Below are 19,742 nucleotides of genomic sequence, written 5' to 3'. Positions count from 1 at the left end.
TATTAATATTAATTATAACATATAATTTTTTATAAAATATAATATAAATATATATATTAATGTTTTATATAATATAAAAACACAAATTATCAAACCTTGATCATACGACGAAGTGAAGCAAAACGAAGTGAAGGAAACGACGGGTACAACTAACGCTCCAGTCTTTTCCTTTTGTTTTATCTTGTTTTTTTTTTTTTTTTTTTAATTTCTTTCTCTCTTAAAAACCTGTGCTATCTATGCTTCGCTCACTTCCCTTCTTCACTGTCTGTTTGCCTCCCCATTTCACCTCCTGCACCACCAAACCCCAAATGACTCTTTTTCTCTCAAAAAGAATTTCTGGGACTCTCCGCTTTGTTATTTTATTTATTTTACAATTATAAATTCCACCAAAATCCTTCGTTTTTCACGCTATAGAGCTCTCTCTCCCTTTCTTTCTCTCGCTCCCTTTCTGGCCCGAGATTCTTTCGTTAACACCGGTAAGTATTCGCTCTCTGAATTTTAAAAACGTTGTCGTCTTTCTGCTTCGTTTTTCCATTTTGGCGCTGAATTTTATGCATTCTGGAAACTCGAGCCCGAAAATTGCTGTTGTTTTGATTGGTTCTTTTTAGTTTTGATCTCCGGATGGAATTCAAAGAAAACGATACGATGTCAGCACCGTAACGTTATTGCCATTTCTCTTGAGTTGAAAATTCGAGTCAGTACCGAGTTCGTTTGAGCTCAAAATTTTTTTTGCAGCTTAAATTTGAGATCAAACTGGCGGACGTTTGAACGAACTCGAATCCTCGCTTATTCGCAGCTTGGAATATTTTAAAGCGAGTCACAATTCACAACTCGATTTAGTTTCGACTTCACCTTCACCTTCGTTTTCTTTTTCTTTTATTCAATAATAATTCGACTATTTTTGAAAAATAAAATAAAAAAGAAATTAGCTAATCATTTGGATAATATTGCTGATTAGTATGATAATTTATGGGATTATAAAAATTTTGTGATTGCAAGCAATTTATTTATTTTTCTAGTTATGTTATTAAACCGTTAAATTTTAAATTCATATTTTAAAATGAACAGGGAAACTTTATGGGATGAAATAAAATTTTTTTTGTATAATTAAATATTATTTGTATAAAAAAACAAAGTGATCAAAGTTTTATTTTTTTTTCCATTGTTTTCTCTATTTTTTCATTTATTTTGAAAATTGATTGACTTGCGTTGCTTGCTAAGTACAAAAATAAGCGTAGTTTTTTTGGAATAAAAAATAAGTTGGAAAATTGTTTTTTTATAATTTATATAGATTGAACTGAGATTAATTAATAATAAAAATATTTTATTATAATTTATATTGAAAAAGTAGGAAAATTAATTTTTAAAAAAGTTGGAAAATAACAAGGAAGCCAAAGCCGAGGTAAGACCATGAAGAAAAGCAAAGCGGAGTGAACGAAACTGGCGGGTACAATTAACGCACCAGTCTTTTTCCTTTTTTCTTTTTTTTTGTTTTCTATTTCTTTCTCTTTTAAAACCTGCTATCTGTGCTTGTCTTTCACTTCCCTTCTTCACAATTTTTTTGCCTCTCCGTTTCACCTCCCTCACCACCAAACTCCAAACGACTCTTTCTCTCTCAAAAAGAATTTCTGGGACTCTCCACTTTTTTTTTAAAAAATTTATTTTTACAATTATAAATTCTACCAAATCCTTCGTTTTTCACGCTGTAAAACACTCTCCCCCTTTCTTCTCTCTCGCTCTCTTTCTGGCCAGAGATTCTTTCGTTAATACGGGTAAGTATTCGCTCTCTGATTTTTAAAAACGTTGTCGTGTTTCTGCTTCGTTTTTCCATTTTGGCGCTGAATTTTATGAATTCTGGAAACTCGAGCCCGAAAATTGCTGTTGTTTTAATTGGTTCTTTTGAGTTTGGATCTCCGGATGGAATTCAAATAGGACGATACGATATCTAAGATGTCAGTACTGTAACGTTATTGCCATTTCTCGAGTTGAAAATTCGAGTCAGTACCGAGTTCGTTTGAGCTGAAAATTTTTTTACAGCTTTATTTTGAGATCAAAATAGCGGACGTTTGACTTGTTTTAAATCAAAAGGAAAAACGATCCGAGTTTTAGCCTAGTCATTATTTAGATTTTGCTTCGAATATTTTAAAACGTCTCTGATTTTTTTTACTTTGATTTCAAAGCCTCGTCGCCTCCGTTTCAACGAACTCGAATCATCGCTTATTCGTAGTTTGGAATTATTTTAAAGCGAGTCACAACTCGATTTAGTTTCGACTTAACCTTCGTTTTCTTTTTCTTTTATTCAATACTAATTCGAATTTTTTGAAAAATAAAATAAAAAAGTAATTAGCTAATCATTTGTATAGTATTGCTGATTTGTATGATAATTATTATATGCAGATTAAGATTTGGATGCAGAAGGAAAATGGATACGCAACTTTTGGAGATTGAACCAAGGGAGCTAAAATTCGTATGTGAGTGCATAATTACTTGATTGCCCTCTGTTTTTATTATAAAGTATTTTGATAATAATTAGATAAAGCCACTTTTCAAGCTTTAACTTTTTATTATTAGAAAAAATAATCGGCGGCGGAAACGAGAAGGATTTGTTTAAATCTGTTTGTTTTAACTTCTTTTTTTTCTAAATATATTTAATAAAAAGAGTAAAGCAACTCAAATACAAAATATATTTTTATTTTATAAAATTTATACATATATATATATGATTTTTCTCAAAAATTTTAAATTATGTTATTTTGATTTTTTTTTAATTTTTGTATTTATCATTTATTTCTGCATAATGGTTTTCGGTAGATTTATTATGAAAGAATCGAAGGGGTTACTTAATTCCGCTAGTAGCACATTATTTTTAGTTTTGATATTTATTTATTTTTTATTTCTCATTTAATGTTATTTTTTGTTTGGTAGTTATATTGAAGAAGCGATGCTCCTGCTCAGTTACACTCACAAATAACACTAACCAATATGTTGCTTTCAAGGTCTGGACTCTTAACCACCATGCTATGCTTTTCTCTTTTCTTGTTAATTAATTTATGTTAGGTCCATGCTTTTTTGGAATTTTTAAGGTTTATAATGTTAGAATGCCTGGATTGCAATGTAATTGAAGCAATGATGTTTTGCAGGTTAAAACTACATCCCCTAAGAAGTACTGTGTGCGGCCTAATGTTGGCATTATTATGCCAAAGTCAATATGTGATTTTACAGGTAAGGAGTTTTTTGTATAAAAATGTTTTAGGATTTGTATATTTGGTTGTGTGTGCATGTAATGAATTAATTTCATAGTGTAAGTGGCCTTTAATCTTGTAATGGCTCACAAGTAGTGATGTAAAGTTAATCTGGCCGAGGGACCCTACACGTTTCAATGGTTTTGCCATCTGGGAAAGGGAAAGGATTGGGATAAGGGTAAAATTTCCAACCTTTCAGGTGCTTTAAATGGAGGGCATTTTCCTCCGTAGTAGCTGGTTTCTATTGCATCTGATAATTCATGATTAATTTCCCGAGTACAAATCTATGCAGGAAGCAAAAATTACATACTTGACAAACGACAATCTTGACCTTTAGAACAATCTGCCATTGTGCTGCCTCTTTAACTGGAGAAGTGAATCAAAGCTAGTGATGCAACTTAGAACTAAAATATAGTACTGAATTTCTTGTATGATGTTCTTTATCATTTTCTCTACTCCCCTGCGCTATACTATGTATTCTCACCCTTGGTTTTTCGTTTAGTTACCATGCAAGCTCAGCGTGAAGCCCCTCCTGATATGATATGCAAAAATAAGTTCTTAATTCAAAGCAAGGTTGTTCCTGCTGGGACAACCGATGAAGACATTACATCAGCCACAGTAAGTGATCTTCTGCTCTAATTGTGCTTTATTTGATAATAGTAAGTCACTTTCGCTCTTTGTTTTGCTTGGCAGTTTGTCAAGGACAATGGAAGATATATTGAAGAGAACAAGCTTAAGGTTGCCCTTATCAGCCCTCCAAATTCGCCCGTATTATCACCAATTAATGGAACAATAAATCATGGAATAGAATATGGATTTTCAATACCAAAAGAGCCAGCACTCAATAGAGTTGGGATTCTAGCACCACTACAGACGGTTAGATATACTTTGTCTACTTTTTTAACCCTTATCTGACATATGTATGTGTGATTGCTATATCTTTTAAATGAAATATATATTTTAATCTGAAAGTAGATGAGAATTTTTGTTTGAGTTTGAGATTTGACGAAACTTCCAATCCATTGGTGAAGCTTATACCTAATTTAAGGAAATTTTCAATGTTCTCTTCTCTCTGCCAGGTTGGCAAGGTTGAGGAGTCAAAGATGATAAACTTTGAGGATTTAAAACCAACAAAGGACATGGATTGGGAGCCAAGGAAGGATATATTCTATGCGGAGGGTTTAAAGCCAAAGAAGGATTTAGAGCTGAAGCCAAAGATTAATTTCGTCAATAGCAAGGAGTTAAAGCCAGCAGAAGATGTGGAATCAAAGCCAATCGAGGATATTCTTGATACTAAGGAATTGAAGTCAGTGAAGGAAAAGGATTTCAATGCATTGAAGGATGGCAAGGTGAAAACATTGAAGACTATGGAGGAGCTGAAGTTTGCCAAAGATGTGGAGGAAATGAAATCAAAAGTAAATGACCTTGAATCTAAGCTTGGCGAGGTACGTTTGTTTATGAGACAAAGAATGATGTTTGGAACTGACAGTTTAAAATAAGGTTTAATTATATTTTGCCATCACTAATTTGCATCTGTTGTCTTGCCGCTTTATAAAGTTTCAGTAACTCTCGTGGTCATTTGCTTTTCAGGCTGAAGCTACCATTTCAAAACTGGCAGAGGAGAGGAGGCTAAGCACTCAAGAGAGGACGATCTTACAAGAGGAACTAGTAAGTTTTTCTGTCTATGCATTCTTCATCTTGTAGATTCTTGTTATAGGTTCCATATTGGTAGGCAAAAAGCCCCAATCAATTGAACATTTAAATCAACGGAAGTGCAATAAAATAATCAATTAATCACAAAAGATACAATAATTTAATGTGATTCGATTTAATTGACTTATGTTTATATATGAAAAAAAAGATTCATTAATTGTAAAAAATTATAAACGTACATCTATAAATCTCACTCGTTATTAATACTCATAAATCCTTTCAATTTCTTTTAATTTTATGGAATATTTTCAACCAAATTCGTTAGTTGGGAGAAGAATCCGCACGAATTGGATTTTTTAAGGAACATATCGAGAGAGAATTGGATTTGGTTAGATAATGTACGGTTGGTAAACAGGGATCGATTTTTTAGCAAGGTACGGAATGTATTCTCAAATATTTAATATGATTTCACAAGATCTAGTTTCGTTCAAGTAATGGATTCTAGCCAATTGAAAGGACTTCTGATCAATTCAGAGATCGTCTCGATTTCATTAGTAATGATGATTCAAAATATCACACATTGATCAATCAAAGAGAGATTCAACAACTAAAAGAAAGATCGATTCTTCGGGATCCTTCATTTCTTCAAATGGAATGAATAGAGATAGAATCAGACCAATTCCCTAAATGCCTTTCTGGATATTCCTCGATGTCCCGGCTATTCACGGAACGAAAGAAGCGGATGAATAATCATTTGCTTTCGGGAGAAATCGAAGAATTTCTTGGGAATCCTACAAGATCCATTCTTTCTTTTTTTTTTTTGTTATATGGTCAGAACTTTATCTGGGTTCGAGGTCCACTGGAGATAAAAAATTGTTGAAGAAAGAATAAGATGTTTTTTTTGTGTTTAGATTAAAAATATTTTATAGGATCAGAAGAGATTGAGAGGGTATATGAGTATTAATAATAAGTAAGATTTATTATATGTATGTTTATAATTCTTTATAACTAGTGAATCTTTTTTTTCATCCGTAAATATAAATTGATTAGATCGAATCACGATAAATTATTATATTTTGTGATTAATTAATTATTTGATTGTGCTTTCATTGGTTTAAATGTTCAATTGATTTGGGGGGGGGGGGGGTTTGTCTAAGAAGTTGTATATCACAGGTTCAATCATGGAAAGTAAATTTTCCTAGCCGCTTCCTTAGTGTAAACAGTGATGTCAGTTTTACGGGTGATTTTCTAGGCTTTTAACTCTTGAATTGTTAATGATGAATGCTAATCATGTATATGTCCTCAAATGTCTTCCCTTTGTCACTTTCGTAGAATAGGACAGTGATTTTTTTACCATATGACAATCCTTTTGTCTTTAACATCTGCTAGTGGAAACTCTATATGATAGAATTCTGAATCAGCCACCAGAAACCAATTTTCTTTAAAGTTAAGGGACTTAGAGCCAAAGGCAGTTTTATTAGATTGCAGCAAAACAATGTGTGTTTCAGTTATGCGAAACCTATTTAAATTATTGATAGTAAACTCCATCTTTATGCAGGCGCTACTGAGGAAAAAGACAAATTTAAGAAGAGCTCAAGTGGGATTTCCTCTCCTATTTGTTTGTATGGTAGCACTCATCGGTGTCTTTCTCGGATACCTTTTGCGCCATCGATAAAGAACAGTCCCATGTGATTCCATGTGAAGCCGTTACCAGCAACAGTCATACAAGGTTCGTCAATAGCCAGAAATCTAGAGTATAAATACTTCCCTGCCCATAGCAACTGCGCGCGATACTATAGGGACGGCAATAGAAGCAAAAATTTGCATGTAAAGGTTTGTGTTACATGTTTGGTCAAAAGGAAATGAAAAACAAAAGAGCTTAACCCCTAAAATAAGTAAATGTTTTCTTTTTTTGGTTCAAAAAATAACCTATACATAATACATACGGAGCTGAGGTAATTACAAAAAAAAATAAAAATTGTGCCTGCTTCCCACCGGCTAAAAAAAATTTTCACATTTTTATTCATCTTGTTTGGGCGATGTCATTGACATTGAGGTGGATTATGTTGGCTCCCTTCTGTTGGGGAGCCAGTAACAAAGGGAACAAAACCCCGGCCACCGAACACTGGGCTCATGAAGTTATTATCGAACTTGCCCCAGTAGTGATGAACAGTGTGCATTGGAGTCTTAAGAAGTGCGGGAATGTGGCCTGGTAGCTGAACTCTAGCTAGACTATCATCAAAGGAGTCCTGGCCACGTCCAAGAAATGGCACCGTAATCAATTTTCGAGTAGATGTGTCTGAGAGCATGCTAGGTGTTTCTTTGGAATGAGGCTGCAAGAACCTTATTAGAGGTTTGGTTATTTTACCAAAAAACTGAGCAGAACCAACTATATTTGGAGCGTTAATGTTAAAGCAAAACCTCAACGTTTTCAAAAAAATAATAAACAATAATAATAAAATAAAAAAAACTAAAAGTTACCGAATCATTTTGGATAATCAACATCATGCAGTAAGTCAGCATTCGTATTTCAGCTCCTTTCAACGTTTTTTTTTTTTTAATTTACGAAAATAATTTGTGATTTTATTTAAACAACACGAAGTTTCGAGAGGCGAGCAAATTCGAAGAGGAAGCTTTGCTAAACCAAGAAAGAAAAAAGTTAATACAAAGTTCCTGTGTTTCGAAATTTTTGCACGTGAATCGTCGACTCTCCCACCAATAAAAACTTTGCTTTTGATGGGAGAGAAATCAACAAAAGAGAGAACGTTGAAATATATTGCAGCTTTTATGATCAGTACCGTTTGATTTTCGAATGATTTGTTTCAGAGTGAATCGCGTGGCTTTGAATAATGGTTTAATGTGATACTGGGTGTAGGTGAATATGGTAGTTAAGAGACGGAAATAGCCCTGTCTTTTAATTAATTAATATTAATGATAAAGAAACCCTAAGCCCAATTTAATTTTATATTGGCAATAGGCTCTAATATATGAGACTTTAAAGATTGTTTACTTTTGTAATGGCCCCAAAAATTTTTATTTTGGGCCCATTAAAAACTACTATATCAAAGACCGAGTTTACGAGCTCATATCGAAGAGATCAGACCAGATCCATCCTCGCCCAAAAAATGGCCTTCCTTCTTTATTCTCTCTAACCCTTTTATTTTTTGGTTTTTTCCCGCAGGCCGCAACCCAAAATCCATTTTTTGCTTCTGTCAAGTTTTCAAGCTTCAGTTGGGATTTTTGATTATTTAAAAATCTATATTTCTAAATTCTAATTAACTAGGGTTTTTTTTCCCCCAATTTTCACTCTATTAACTACAAAAATTTTACGTTCCGATTTTTGTTCTGTTAACATTAACTCTTCGTGAAGAAGAAGAAGAAGAAGAAGAAGAAGAAGAAGAGGAAGGATTGGAGACATGGGTGCACAGAAAAAGGGTGCAACCGCTAGGGTTTCAGAAGACCCAGAGGAGCTGGCGTGTAATCCATTGCAAGCCATTCTCTTAGCCGATAGCTTCGCCACCAAGTTCCGTCCAATCACCCTTGAACGCCCCAAGGTATCCTTATGAATATACGTATTTCGTATTCGTATGCGTATGCGTATGTTACTCACTTTTTGTTAACATTTTTGGTTTAATTATAAAAATTGTTTCTTTTGTTGAAGGTGCTATTGCCATTAGTGAATATTCCGATGATAGATTACACACTAGCGTGGCTTGAATCCGCGGGAGTGGAGGAGGTTTTCGTGTTCTGCTGTGCTCATTCGAAACAAGTGATTGATTATTTGGAGAGTTCTCAATGGTCTTCTCAACCTAATTTTTCGGTTCAAACCATCGAATCTCACAATTCCATCAGTGCTGGTGATGCTTTGCGTTTGATTTATGAACGCCATGTGGTAATGTTGTTGTTTTTCTTGTATCTTTTCCAGTAAATGAAGAGTGTGTTTTTGATTTCACTAAGAAATATGTTAATAAGATTAATGCATATTACTTGAAATTAAATACTGTCTTAGTAATGAAGAACAAGCCTCTAGTTAAAATGTTGAATAATATTTTGTCCATGTCGACATACTTATTTTTGAGTATTAGGAGGTTGGTTAGTTGGGGTTCTATTGTTTGTAAATGCTGGAAATGGCTTGTTTGCTTCCTTCTTGTTAAAGTATTGTGTATTAATTATGTCATTTTGTGTGCTGATATTTTGGGTATGACTCCACTAGTTGCGAAATCTGCTATCCAAAGTTGTTCAAATTTAAAGAATTACCTGACCAATTTGCTCAAAGGTGTTTCTGGAGAAACAAATTATAGAAGCAAATGTCTAATGGATACCAAATTAAACAACACTATGTTAAAATTGTTAGAATGCCAAAATCCATATGAAATAGAAAACAGGCTTATGTTAAAATTAGAAATTGGATTATCATTACAACTTTGACATGACTTAAACACCCAAGGAGTTTGGTACCAGCTTGCCTCATCTGTCATGTCTGGGTCCTGGGTTTTTGTTGCCTAGGCTATGCAGATGGATGAGTTTTGGACTTGGGAGCATTGAGCTGTTGATCATTGCGCATCATGGGTTGCCTCTACTGAAATGTGACCTGGTTATTGCCATTAATATTTTCACAATTGTTCCTGTAGGAAGTCAATTCTTTTTAAAGTAGACAAGTTTTCAATATAAAGGAAACAGGGACCACATTACTAGAGTTCTTTTTGGTTGAATTTCATTTTTTGGATATGTTTAGATCTTTTATAGAGTTCATAGTTGGAATGCTGTTTTTTTTTAGATTTTTGGGAATTGATTATCTCATGTTTGGATCTTATTTACGACAGCCATGAATTGGAGTTTGTTTCACTCAATACCTCTTTTTTTTTCTCCTTATCTTTTCAGATACATGGAGATTTTGTTCTTATTAGTGGAGATACAGTGAGTAACATGTCACTTACTCAGGCACTTCAAGAACATAAAGACAGAAGGAAAAAGGATGCTAATGCAATAATGACCATGGTTGTTAAACAGTCAAAGCTGTCTCCATTCACTCAGCAGTCTCGACTTGGAACTGATGAACTCTTTATGGCTATAAATCCTGACACGAAACAACTCCTATGTTATGAGGAGGCAGAATATTCAAAAGGGTTTATATCTCTTGATAAAATGCTGATAGCTGATAATCCTTCTATTGTTCTGCACAACGATAAACAGGTTCCTTCTTCAAATCATCCATTGAAATTCTCTGGTTACTTGTCAGACTACCTATCATGCAATCATTATTTTTTTTTTCACACACAGATGCTGAAAAAGGAAGCTATTAATATGTTAGTGACAGGTTTGATCTTTTTGTGGTTATGATGCAAATCTTCACAAATTCTAGTTGCTTTTCTTGGTACTGAACAAAATTGTTTGCAAATAATGATAAGATGGATATAATGTGTGTGAACTTTTACTTGGTTGGCAAGTATTTGATGCCATAAAATTCTTGTTTATTTTAATTTATAGGTAGTTGTCAATATCTCTGTTTCTTTGCTATTATCTACTTGTTACATAGTTTGCTTATCTCCAATGGCTGTTTATAAAATCACTTTGTTCTTCATTAATTATTTACTCTGAAAATTTATTACCTTTTATTGTAGACAGTCTTTCTCGTTTTTCTCTGTAGGTTTGTATTTGATCACCGCTAAGATCATTGATTCTCCCAGAATCAGAAAGAACTTTAAGCCTTGACTTCAACCTAGGTCCATTTTAAGTTTTTAACTTTTTTCAAGCTACATGACTTGAAACCTTTTGCTACTACCTACAGTTTCTTTCAGTTGGTGACATGATTCAATACACCAAATTCTTTATATTCTTTAGAACAAATTACCTGGATAAAAGTTAAACATAAATGATATATGCTATTTTTTATTCTGATAATTGTTCACTAAATAATAAGGGTTTGCTTTTGCAGGATTGTTATATTGACATATGCTCTCAAGAAGTGCTAAGTCTTTTCACAGACAATTTTGACTATCAACATCTGCGACGTCATTTTGTAAAGGGATTGCTGGTTGATGATGTACATGTTACATATTATACACTTTTATCATGTTGTTTAAAAGAATTCACTGATAACCCGCTTGCCCTTAATGAAACAAAAACATGTATATGCATACTCAAAGGCAAAGCTTAAATAAAAAAGACAAAAACGGGGAGGTCCTTATACACCCATATCGTGCATAAGCATGACTATATGATAGCTGGCCCTTGTGGTCAAGTGATGTATGATTGTCTGCTAATCTGCAGGAAGCTTTATTCTAAATCTATGCATTGGAATTTACAAACCAGCTTCTTTTGTTTCTTAACATGCATCATAATTCATAAACTATCATGCTTTCCTTTAATCATACATTTTTTATGCAGGCATCTTTGCTTATTTTACCGTTACTTGGGATAGGGGAACATGGTGTTGCATGCGTCTTTATCAAGAATGAATTATTTCCTCTTTCCAAAATGTAGGCATATGTAGTCATTGCAATGCTCATTACTATACAAGTTTTTTTTTCAGTTTTAATTGGTATATCAGAACCCCTAGAATACTGATAAATACAAAAATATAAATATCATTTAAAAATGACAGGGTAAGAGTTAGAAATTTGTCATGAAACACATATGTTTATCATTGATGTGTATCTTAACATCATACTACGCTTGTAACATTCTAAAATATAATATATGGTATTTGATATAGTATTTGGTGATGCAGTTATTAAAAGTTGACATCTTATGATAAACCAGAACATAGAATTGAAGAAATATTCCAATTGCTATTTGCTTCGTGGCTGAATATTTTAGGACTTTGTATCATGTTGCTTTCTGGTTCTATTTTGTTGCTGCAGATTATGGGTTACAAGATTTTTACTCATGAAATTCGCTCAAGTTATGCGGCTAGGATAGACAATTTTCGAAGCTATGATGCCATTAGCAAGGACATAATTCAGAGGTGGACTTATCCATTTGTGCCAGATATACTCTGTGGAAGTTCTGCAATAAAAGTTGAGAGGCAGGGAGCTTACCGAGCATCAGGTATAGATAGAAAGGAATTAATGGTTATTACATATTTGACTCCAATAAAAGTTTCATGCTTTAAACATGTAGCTTTGCATCACTAATATCTCTACCTCTTTGATTTGTTTTTCTTCAGGAATTTCTCTGGAAGTGGTTTAATTAATGTTTTCTTCTTTTTTTTTTTTCAGATGTCACACTGTCATGTTCTGCACAAATAGGTTCATTCACTGTCATTGGACAAGGCACCAAAATAGGGAACAACACAAAAGTATCTCATTCTGTTATTGGAGAAGGGTGTACTATTGGATCAAATGTTACTATAGAAGGCTCCTATGTATGGAATAATGTTACCATTGAAGATGGCTGTCGCTTAAGGCATGCAATAGTATGTGATGGCGTGATAATGAAGTCAGGAGCAGTTTTAGAACCTGGTGTTGTTCTATCTTTCAAGGTATGCATCCTTTGAAACACTCTAGACCCTTTTTTGAAGTGTCAAATATTATCTTTGCATCATGCCTCAAGATGTATACTGGTTCAAATATTAATAAATGTGTTAGACTAAAATTTATGATATGTTAGGGTAATATTGATATGAGCTGTCTCACAACTGAAGTAACTTAAAACTTGTGAGTTTTTTTGGCTTGTTTTCATGCTGGAGCTAACAACTTCTTGCTGCTATTGAAACATCAAGTCAACCAGATTTACTCTATGGGATTTAAAACATTTTACTATATACTAAAAATAAGCTGTACCTCAGATGTTAGTAATTGCTATAGTCATTTCAGTTATTTTTACTTTCTTGCCTTTATGTTTCATCCTGATTTAATGCAATTTCCTGTCTTATTGCAACCATCAATCTCATCCCCATCTTGCCCGCAGTCCTAGCTAGACCCTTAGAGTGTTTTTATTTTTAAGTCTGTCTTGTAACCTGCCTCATGGCCATTCTCACTTTTCTTTCCAGGTCCTACGCTTAAGTGAAGCCAGAGGTTTGAAATAGTATGCATAATTTAGATCCTTGTGTTGTTCTTTTTCTTATTTATCCTTAATTACCACATTTTCTCTGGTTAATAATGCTTTTTGTATGGTTCAAAGTTATTGTTCTCTGCTTATTAGTTGATTGCAAGAGACCTGAACGTTTCATTTCTCCAGGTTGTAGTTGGACAACAGTTTGTTGTTCCTTCGTACTCAAAGGTTTCTTTACTTCAACAGCCAACCCAGCAAGATAGTGATGAGGAATTGGAATATGCTGACAGTAGTAGTGGCACTGTAGAGCTTCCATGTAAGTTCCTAGACATATATATATTCCTAAAGTCTGATTTGTTTTTTTAATTTTTTAAAGTATTTGGCGGGTACTGTAATACTCAACCTTGATTTTATTTAAACATAGTATTTGAAGGTCGTATCTATTGATCCTCTTTATATCATTGAAATCTTATCTAACATACTATATGTCTAGAATCTGTAAGGCATGATTAAGGGCTGGTACTTTATGGTTATTAATGAGGAAGCTTTTTGGATATCATGCAGGTTTATGGATTTAGACAAATCAAATTTCTTCTTTAAGCTATTCTTTCTTTGGGCTGTGTACATTTTTTATTTGTCTATATGTTTCGCTTGTCTCTCTTTGCTGTCTATCCTACATATACTTCTAACTGGTGTCTAAGAAATATTGCTCAACTTTTTTTGCAGATAAAATTTTCAATTAATTGCTAACTGATAAGCAACGAGAGCATTATGCGCCTTTTATCTTAACAAAAAATACTATAAAAGTTGCAATGGTAGTTAGACTCAACAGCTTATTTTGAAATTTAATTAAAACTAACATTCTCCTATTCTTTATCTCCTTTAGAGTTCTTTCTCTAGTATACATCCCCTGTATGAATTTTCTCTGTAATAGAGAACAAAATGAAGAGCAATCTGAGACACATGTAACCAAGAGAAAGGGTGAATGCAATTGGAATTGGTTGGATATAAATCTATTGAAGTCTAAGAGAAGAATACATGTCATGCTGAAAGAAATTCTATTGAGTGGTGGTGTTGAGTATTTGCAGTTAGAGTATTGTAGGTGCTGTGTGCATGATGTAAATGTGGTATGTTATGGGCAGCATAGGCTTAGGAATGTGATAAGGTTTGGTTGAATGGGAGAAAACTAATGATAGAACAAAAATTGCTTTGGCTGATACTTTTTGAGAATGATTTGATTGTGTCAGATTGTTCATATTATATATATATATATATATATATATATGTTGTTTGTCCTACCTTTGACAAGAGTGAAGTTAGTTGACTTGAGTCTAATTTTTGTCGTTTGCTTCGTCTGATTTTGAGAAGGTATATGCATTTCTATTTTTAGTTGTTTCCTTGTTTGTTTTATACTTTACATGGTTAGTACCACCTTTCTTTCTCTTTTTTCTGAGTTATAAAGTATAGGTGCACATGGGCTGTGGAGATGTGGAGTCTCGCTTTGCATCTAAGCACATAGAAATGAAATTTAGCTCAATGTTTGTTATCGTTTTCGGGCAGGGTTCTTTATATTTCAGCACATAACTCTTTATATGTGCATTTTTTTTTGTGGTTTAATGATTGGTAATTTCTGCCTGCAATCTATATTCTTTCATACTTGTGGTAAGTACCAGTTATCTTCTAGAAATGACAGATCTTCATTATTGTATCTCCTTATAGAAGTTAACAAAGCGATTACTGGTGCAGCGGATAAATTGAATGGGGACATTGGATCTGATTTATCCAAGACACGATATGGGCCTGTTTCTGAGGTTAGTTCTGACATTACTTTTAGGGCTTTGTTGCAGGTTGTGCTTGCAAATAGGTGCAGAGTGAATATGCGGAAAGTACGAATTAATAATGCCATTCAAGAGTATTATGAAATAGGAAACAAAATTTTGGATGATATATCTTTGTTCATATTTTTAAATAGCATATGAGGTTGAGTATGAATGCATTATATGACAAACTTTTGTTCATATTTTGCAATTGTTTATGGTTATCAGCTTGGTACCGGTGGAGTTGGTTATATTTGGTCAATCATCGAAGGAGCACATGATGAGGAATGGAGGCATTCAGTTGCACCTATTCCCACAGATAAACTGGCTAAGATAATGCTAGATAAAGATGAGGATGAGGAACTGTTAACTCAAGATGGGAATGTTCTCTCACCTTCAGGAGAGCTGAAATCTGATTCTGATGGTAATGGTTCTCAAGATGATGATAACGAAGGCTCTAGAGATGACCATGTCTCCTTTGAGAAAGAGGTAATGTGTTGACTGGATTCCTGGTGATATTATGTAGTACAGAGAACTGTTTACGGTTTCAACTCTGGTTTTGCAGGTGGAAGCTACCTTTCTAAGGGCTGTTCATGAAAATGTTAAAGTAGATCATGCAGTCTTAGAGGTTAATGCACTTCGGTAAGTTATGTTCATTTTAATTCTCTAAGCAAACCAGGGCCACAAACCTATTTGGTATGTTATGGACTAATATGTTGCCTAACTTGTTTCCTGCCATTTCTTCAGATTGTCTTACAACATGGCATCTGTGGACTGTGCTGGAGCAATATTTTACTCAATGATGAAATTGGCAGTAGAATCTCCACATAGCTCAGCTAGTAAGTGTATTATTAATGTATTCATTATGTTCTCTTTTCATTTATATATATATTTTTTATGGCCGGTCTTGTAGCACTATCTTTTCACTGCATTGATACAAAGAAACCCTTTTTGTAATTTGACCATGCATGTGTAAATGATTGATGTCAATTAATATTCACACAGATGCGTAAATGTACACACAAGTAGACTTGTAGCATCCATTTTTAGGGACCTAAAAACTGTAAAGCAGTTGTAGCAGTTATGGACATTGAGTTGTTGCATCTAATAAATTCTGATCTAACTCATCCATCTAATGAAGCCCTAAAATTACGGCCTTTTCCAAAATATTAGAGTACCTTTAACCAATTCCTTCTTGCCATCCTATGTTATAGTTAAGTCATTTTTATTCTTAATCCTTCAGTTATGTACAATGTTCACCGTGGACCAAGTTCGGTGGTTGCATATTGCCATCCTATGTTATATTTCAGACGTATGACTCTTACTGGTTCATGGATGTTTGTTCAAAACAACAATGATGATAGGCCTTTAATCTTCTCAGAAGTTGTGTAAAATCTCTGTTGACCGTATAGTGCTGTTTCTTGATGATTTTGATTGTTCTGCTAGAGTGGCAACACTGGATGGGTGGAATCATACATCTGTCTTTCTGGATTTAACTTAAAAATTATTTGGAAAATGTTGAAACTGTCTCCCTCGTGTTAGAGCAAGTGTTAGTCATTGAGTGGAAATACCAAGCAGCATGGGACGGGTGGACGCTAGATGGTTTTCCTAACTATTGTTTACTTTACCTATATCGTCTTTCCTGTGTTACTGCTGAATGGTTGAATTATTTCAGATATGTATCTGCATAAATTTCTGTACTTCTGAATTGTCTATGAACAAGCATATATCTTGGCTGCTGTCAGTCCTTTTATGCTCATTCCCACTGTAAAAAGAAAAGAGAAATCACCTGTGGATTACTTTATGTTTTATTGTTGACATCAATCTCCATGCTTAACATGATTGTAACTACTAACTAGTTAGTCTTCAATCTATTGTGTAGGTGAATTGCATAGAAGTGCTGTGGATGTAATCACAACATGGCAAAAACTTTTGAAGTCTTTCCTGCATGATATAGATGAGGAGGTTTGTGTTGTTGATCTGGTGGAAATTTCCATATTTTTTATCTGATTAAATATTAATTATAAGCTTAAGGGAATAGTACTTATTTTGGACTGCTACATCTAATTTCATTCTTAGTATCATTCAGTGGATAGGTTGGTGACTTCTCATTTTTATACCATGTCAGAATCAGTTCCTAGAAATGCATACTTTTCCTATTAAAGGAACTTAGATACTTTTGTCTATATTACAATTTTGTTCTAAATTTTTTTATGGTATTGCCTAACAGATTGAGGTTATCTTGAAATTTGAAGAAATATGCCTGGAATCTGCCAAGGAGTTCTCCCAATTGTTTCCACAGGTATTTCTAACTATATACTTAGATATGGTAGGGTTTAAATGTGCAGAGGGAGATTGGTTGATAAGATCCGGCTAGTAAGGTATTTGTCATAGTCAACATTCAATAGTGTTTATGGTATAAACCCGATTTGAATAATCGAAGAGTGATTAGTCTGGATAGTAAAGTAGGATGGTGCAGACCTAGAAATGGCAGTAAATCTGCAAGTTGGGTGATTAATCTAGCTTCTGTACCATTTTTAGTGATGTTTAAGATGTCTTAATAGGTCAAAGCTGAAATTTATTGGGCAATTGCCCTATATTCATGTATGTGTATGCTTCTTGACTTGATAATGCAGCATGAGACCCAAAGTTTTAGACAAGAGAATGGGGCATATGAGTTTGAATATGTAGTAGCATCCTCCTCATCTGATTCTTCTTTCACAGATTTTGCATCTTCTATATGATAAAGAAATTCTACAAGAAGATGCTATTTTGAGGTGGGCGGAAGAGAAGGAAGGGGCAGATGAGTCAGATAAAGTGTTTCTTAAGCGTTCAGAAAAATTTATACAGGTAAAAAAAAAAAAAATCGATCGCTCTGTTTTCTACCCATTGTTTATAAGATTGTGCATCCATCTTCTAAGATTGTCAAATGAAACATCATTGCTTTGCTCATGTATCCCCTTTTATTACATATTTATGGTTTTCGTTGCAGTGGTTGAAAGAGGCAGAAGAAGAGGAAGAAGACGACGAAGAGTGAGACGAGAGCATATGATTCAGGACTGGGTGCTTTTGTCATGGAATTCTTGCCATGGTGCCTTTTTTTTTTTTTTTTTGCAATTTTGTTTCGTGTTGCTAATAAAATCTCCCAATTAGCTATCGCAAATGTTGTAATGAAAAATGCAATAACAGTCCGACTTTATAATCGCCCATCCTGGTGGCGGCATTTCTCTCTGTGTCTAGAAATGAAATGAAGATGAAGAAATTGAACAATGCATAAAAGTTGTGTATTTATAAACTTAACTTGAGTAGAAGCAGAGAAGCTTAATGGCTTAAGTTTTCCTGAAATTTCCTACATGGTTAATGGTGTTGGAGCAGTAAGTATAATAAACCATCTGCTATTCTTTCAAGTTTCAACCCAACGCTTCAAAACTTGAAGCAGTTGTGTGTGAACCGTGCATTGTTTTTAACCTGCCTTGTTTCTTAAACGGGAATTGGCAAAAAGAGGCCCAATACACACACGGTAGTTTATGATTGTTATTTACATTATACTTTTAAGGAAATATATATATATATATATATATTTATATATATATATATATTTATATATATTTTGAGAAGATAATAAAATTTCACTTTGATAATTATTGATATGAATATATGAAAATTTGATGATTTTAATTCATAAGTAGATTTTGATAATATAAACAATTTTTCAGGGATGATTTGGTTATATTTTTTCTTTTTTCTTTCGAAACTTAGAATGTGAAAGGGTAAAGTAGGAGTAGAGTAAAATATTTTTTATCTTCATTCTTGAATTTTTATATTATATCAATTTTCGTACTCTACTTAAAAAATATTTTAAATTTATCATTATCTTTGTCCTCATGGATATTTAATGAATATGAATAATTTTTATATCTGTAATTTTAAAAAAAATAAAAATAAAATTTTATTTTTAAATTTTTTTATTTTTATCTTGTATATTTAAATAATTTTTTATTAATGTATATTTTTTCAATATCATATATTAATTTTAATTAATTTAAAATAATAATTTATATTATTTAATAAAAAATCTATTTACTAAAATATATAAATATATATAAGATAATGATACTAAACAGGTATTTTATTATTCATTTTTATCTTTATATCTAAAAAAAATTAAAATCATATTATTTTTATCTTTATATTTATAATATAATATATATTTTTATTTTCATTTAAATAAAAAATTAAAATTTTTTAGTAAATATGAGTAAGATTCACATTTCTACCAAAACCAAAAGTCTCAGCGAGGAACGCATCCACGTAAAAGCATGTGCTGGCGGTGCCTCCACCGAGCTCATAACTTTTTTTTGGATTTATTATAAAAAATCTCAAAGGTTTTGAAAATTCAAAATTTTGCCCCTGTTGAAATTTTTGTTTTCATTTTTATCCCACTAAGTTAAGGTTAATACAAGAAAATTTTTATTGTTTATCTAATAATTGAACATTGACACTTTAAGTGCTAAGAAAATTTATTATAATATATATTATATATTTTCAAGTTTGTAAAAAATAAAGTAAATTACTTTTAAAGAATTTAAAACTATTGAATTTCGAATTTCTCCTAATAATTTGTTTAGATTGAAAAAAGATGATTTTATAAGGGTAATGAAACTTGAAGTTTGCATTACTAAAATGGTTTAACCATTTTCTAACAACGAAAAATAACATATAAAATATGAAGTAATAAAAATAAAAATAAATAATTATCTTTAACTAATATAGATTTATCTCTTCATTTTTCTTTTCATTTTATGTAATGAAAGAACTATTTTTTATTCTCCAAAATATAATGAATAAAAAATCAAATATTTGTTTATTAATAGAAAATGATAAAACTAATAATTAAAAGTAAATAATAAAATTGGATACGTTAATTTTTATTTCATTATTTCACATATTATATTTATTTTTAAAAATTTTGCAAGTAAAACTTTATTAAATTAATATATTTATATATGTGTTTATTATAAAAGATGATTTATCT

General features: G+C 32.6%; 2 protein-coding genes across 10 annotated transcripts; both read left to right on the top strand.

Annotated features, from left to right (window-relative positions):
* The first annotated feature begins 247 nt into the window (after positions 1 to 247).
* On the top strand, positions 248 to 6,854 carry LOC111295491 (vesicle-associated protein 2-2-like). Of its 3 annotated transcripts, none has more exons than XM_089743142.1 (9): positions 248 to 476; positions 2,398 to 2,471; positions 2,926 to 2,996; positions 3,141 to 3,222; positions 3,745 to 3,860; positions 3,936 to 4,118; positions 4,322 to 4,687; positions 4,833 to 4,910; positions 6,454 to 6,854. In XM_089743142.1, exons 2-9 carry the CDS (start codon positions 2,423 to 2,425, stop codon positions 6,568 to 6,570), a joined length of 1,062 nt encoding a protein of 353 aa, XP_089599268.1. In that variant the 5' UTR covers positions 248 to 476; positions 2,398 to 2,422; the 3' UTR covers positions 6,571 to 6,854. The 3 variants fall into 3 exon arrangements, with proteins under 3 accessions (XP_089599268.1, XP_089599269.1, XP_089599267.1); XM_089743143.1 differs by lacking the exon at positions 248 to 476 and adding an exon at positions 1,428 to 1,447 and having other exon boundaries at positions 6,454 to 6,805; XM_089743141.1 differs by lacking the exon at positions 248 to 476 and adding an exon at positions 1,634 to 1,772 and having other exon boundaries at positions 6,454 to 6,805.
* A 1,131-nt stretch (positions 6,855 to 7,985) lies between these two features.
* Positions 7,986 to 18,052, top strand: LOC111293737 (Trimeric LpxA-like enzyme). 7 transcript variants are annotated; one of them, XR_016327355.1, is made up of 15 exons: positions 7,986 to 8,449; positions 8,557 to 8,787; positions 9,777 to 10,088; positions 10,831 to 10,938; positions 11,759 to 11,945; positions 12,116 to 12,378; positions 13,077 to 13,206; positions 14,637 to 14,701; positions 14,936 to 15,196; positions 15,273 to 15,349; positions 15,455 to 15,546; positions 16,590 to 16,672; positions 16,938 to 17,009; positions 17,344 to 17,557; positions 17,700 to 18,052. XR_016327355.1 is itself a non-coding variant. In XM_089743139.1 (15 exons), the coding sequence occupies exons 1-15, from the start codon at positions 8,312 to 8,314 to the stop codon at positions 17,742 to 17,744; spliced, it is 2,190 nt and encodes a 729-aa protein (XP_089599265.1). In that variant the 5' UTR covers positions 7,986 to 8,311; the 3' UTR covers positions 17,745 to 18,052. The 7 variants fall into 7 exon arrangements, 3 of the variants coding, with proteins under 3 accessions (XP_089599265.1, XP_022742392.2, XP_089599266.1); XR_016327354.1 differs by having other exon boundaries at positions 14,613 to 14,701; positions 17,700 to 17,916; XM_089743139.1 differs by having other exon boundaries at positions 17,432 to 17,557.
* Positions 18,053 to 19,742: the final 1,690 nt, after the last annotated feature.

The sequence above is a fragment of the Durio zibethinus genome, chromosome 14 (assembly GCF_047325235.1).
Source record: "Durio zibethinus cultivar Kanyao isolate XHJ-2024 chromosome 14, ASM4732523v1, whole genome shotgun sequence".
Lineage (NCBI taxonomy): Eukaryota > Viridiplantae > Streptophyta > Magnoliopsida > Malvales > Malvaceae > Durio > Durio zibethinus.
Note: the sequence above shows the minus strand (reverse complement) of the source record. Positions and strands in the feature narration are given on the sequence as shown.

Excerpts from the sequence above, each read along its gene's own strand:
- LOC111293737 (XM_022886657.2), top strand. The coding sequence starts at position 8,312 with ATGGGTGCACAGAAAAAGGGTGCAACCGCTAGGGTTTCAGAAGACCCA. Across the intron at positions 15,547-16,589 it reads ATCTCCACATAGCTCAGCTA|GTGAATTGCATAGAAGTGCT; the intron begins GTAAGTGTATTA and ends TCTATTGTGTAG. Across the intron at positions 17,010-17,431 it reads TCTCCCAATTGTTTCCACAG|ATTTTGCATCTTCTATATGA; the intron begins GTATTTCTAACT and ends CTTCTTTCACAG.
- LOC111295491 (XM_089743142.1), top strand. The coding sequence starts at position 2,423 with ATGGATACGCAACTTTTGGAGATTGAACCAAGGGAGCTAAAATTCGTA. Across the intron at positions 4,119-4,321 it reads TTCTAGCACCACTACAGACG|GTTGGCAAGGTTGAGGAGTC; the intron begins GTTAGATATACT and ends TCTCTCTGCCAG. Across the intron at positions 4,688-4,832 it reads TTGAATCTAAGCTTGGCGAG|GCTGAAGCTACCATTTCAAA; the intron begins GTACGTTTGTTT and ends TTTGCTTTTCAG.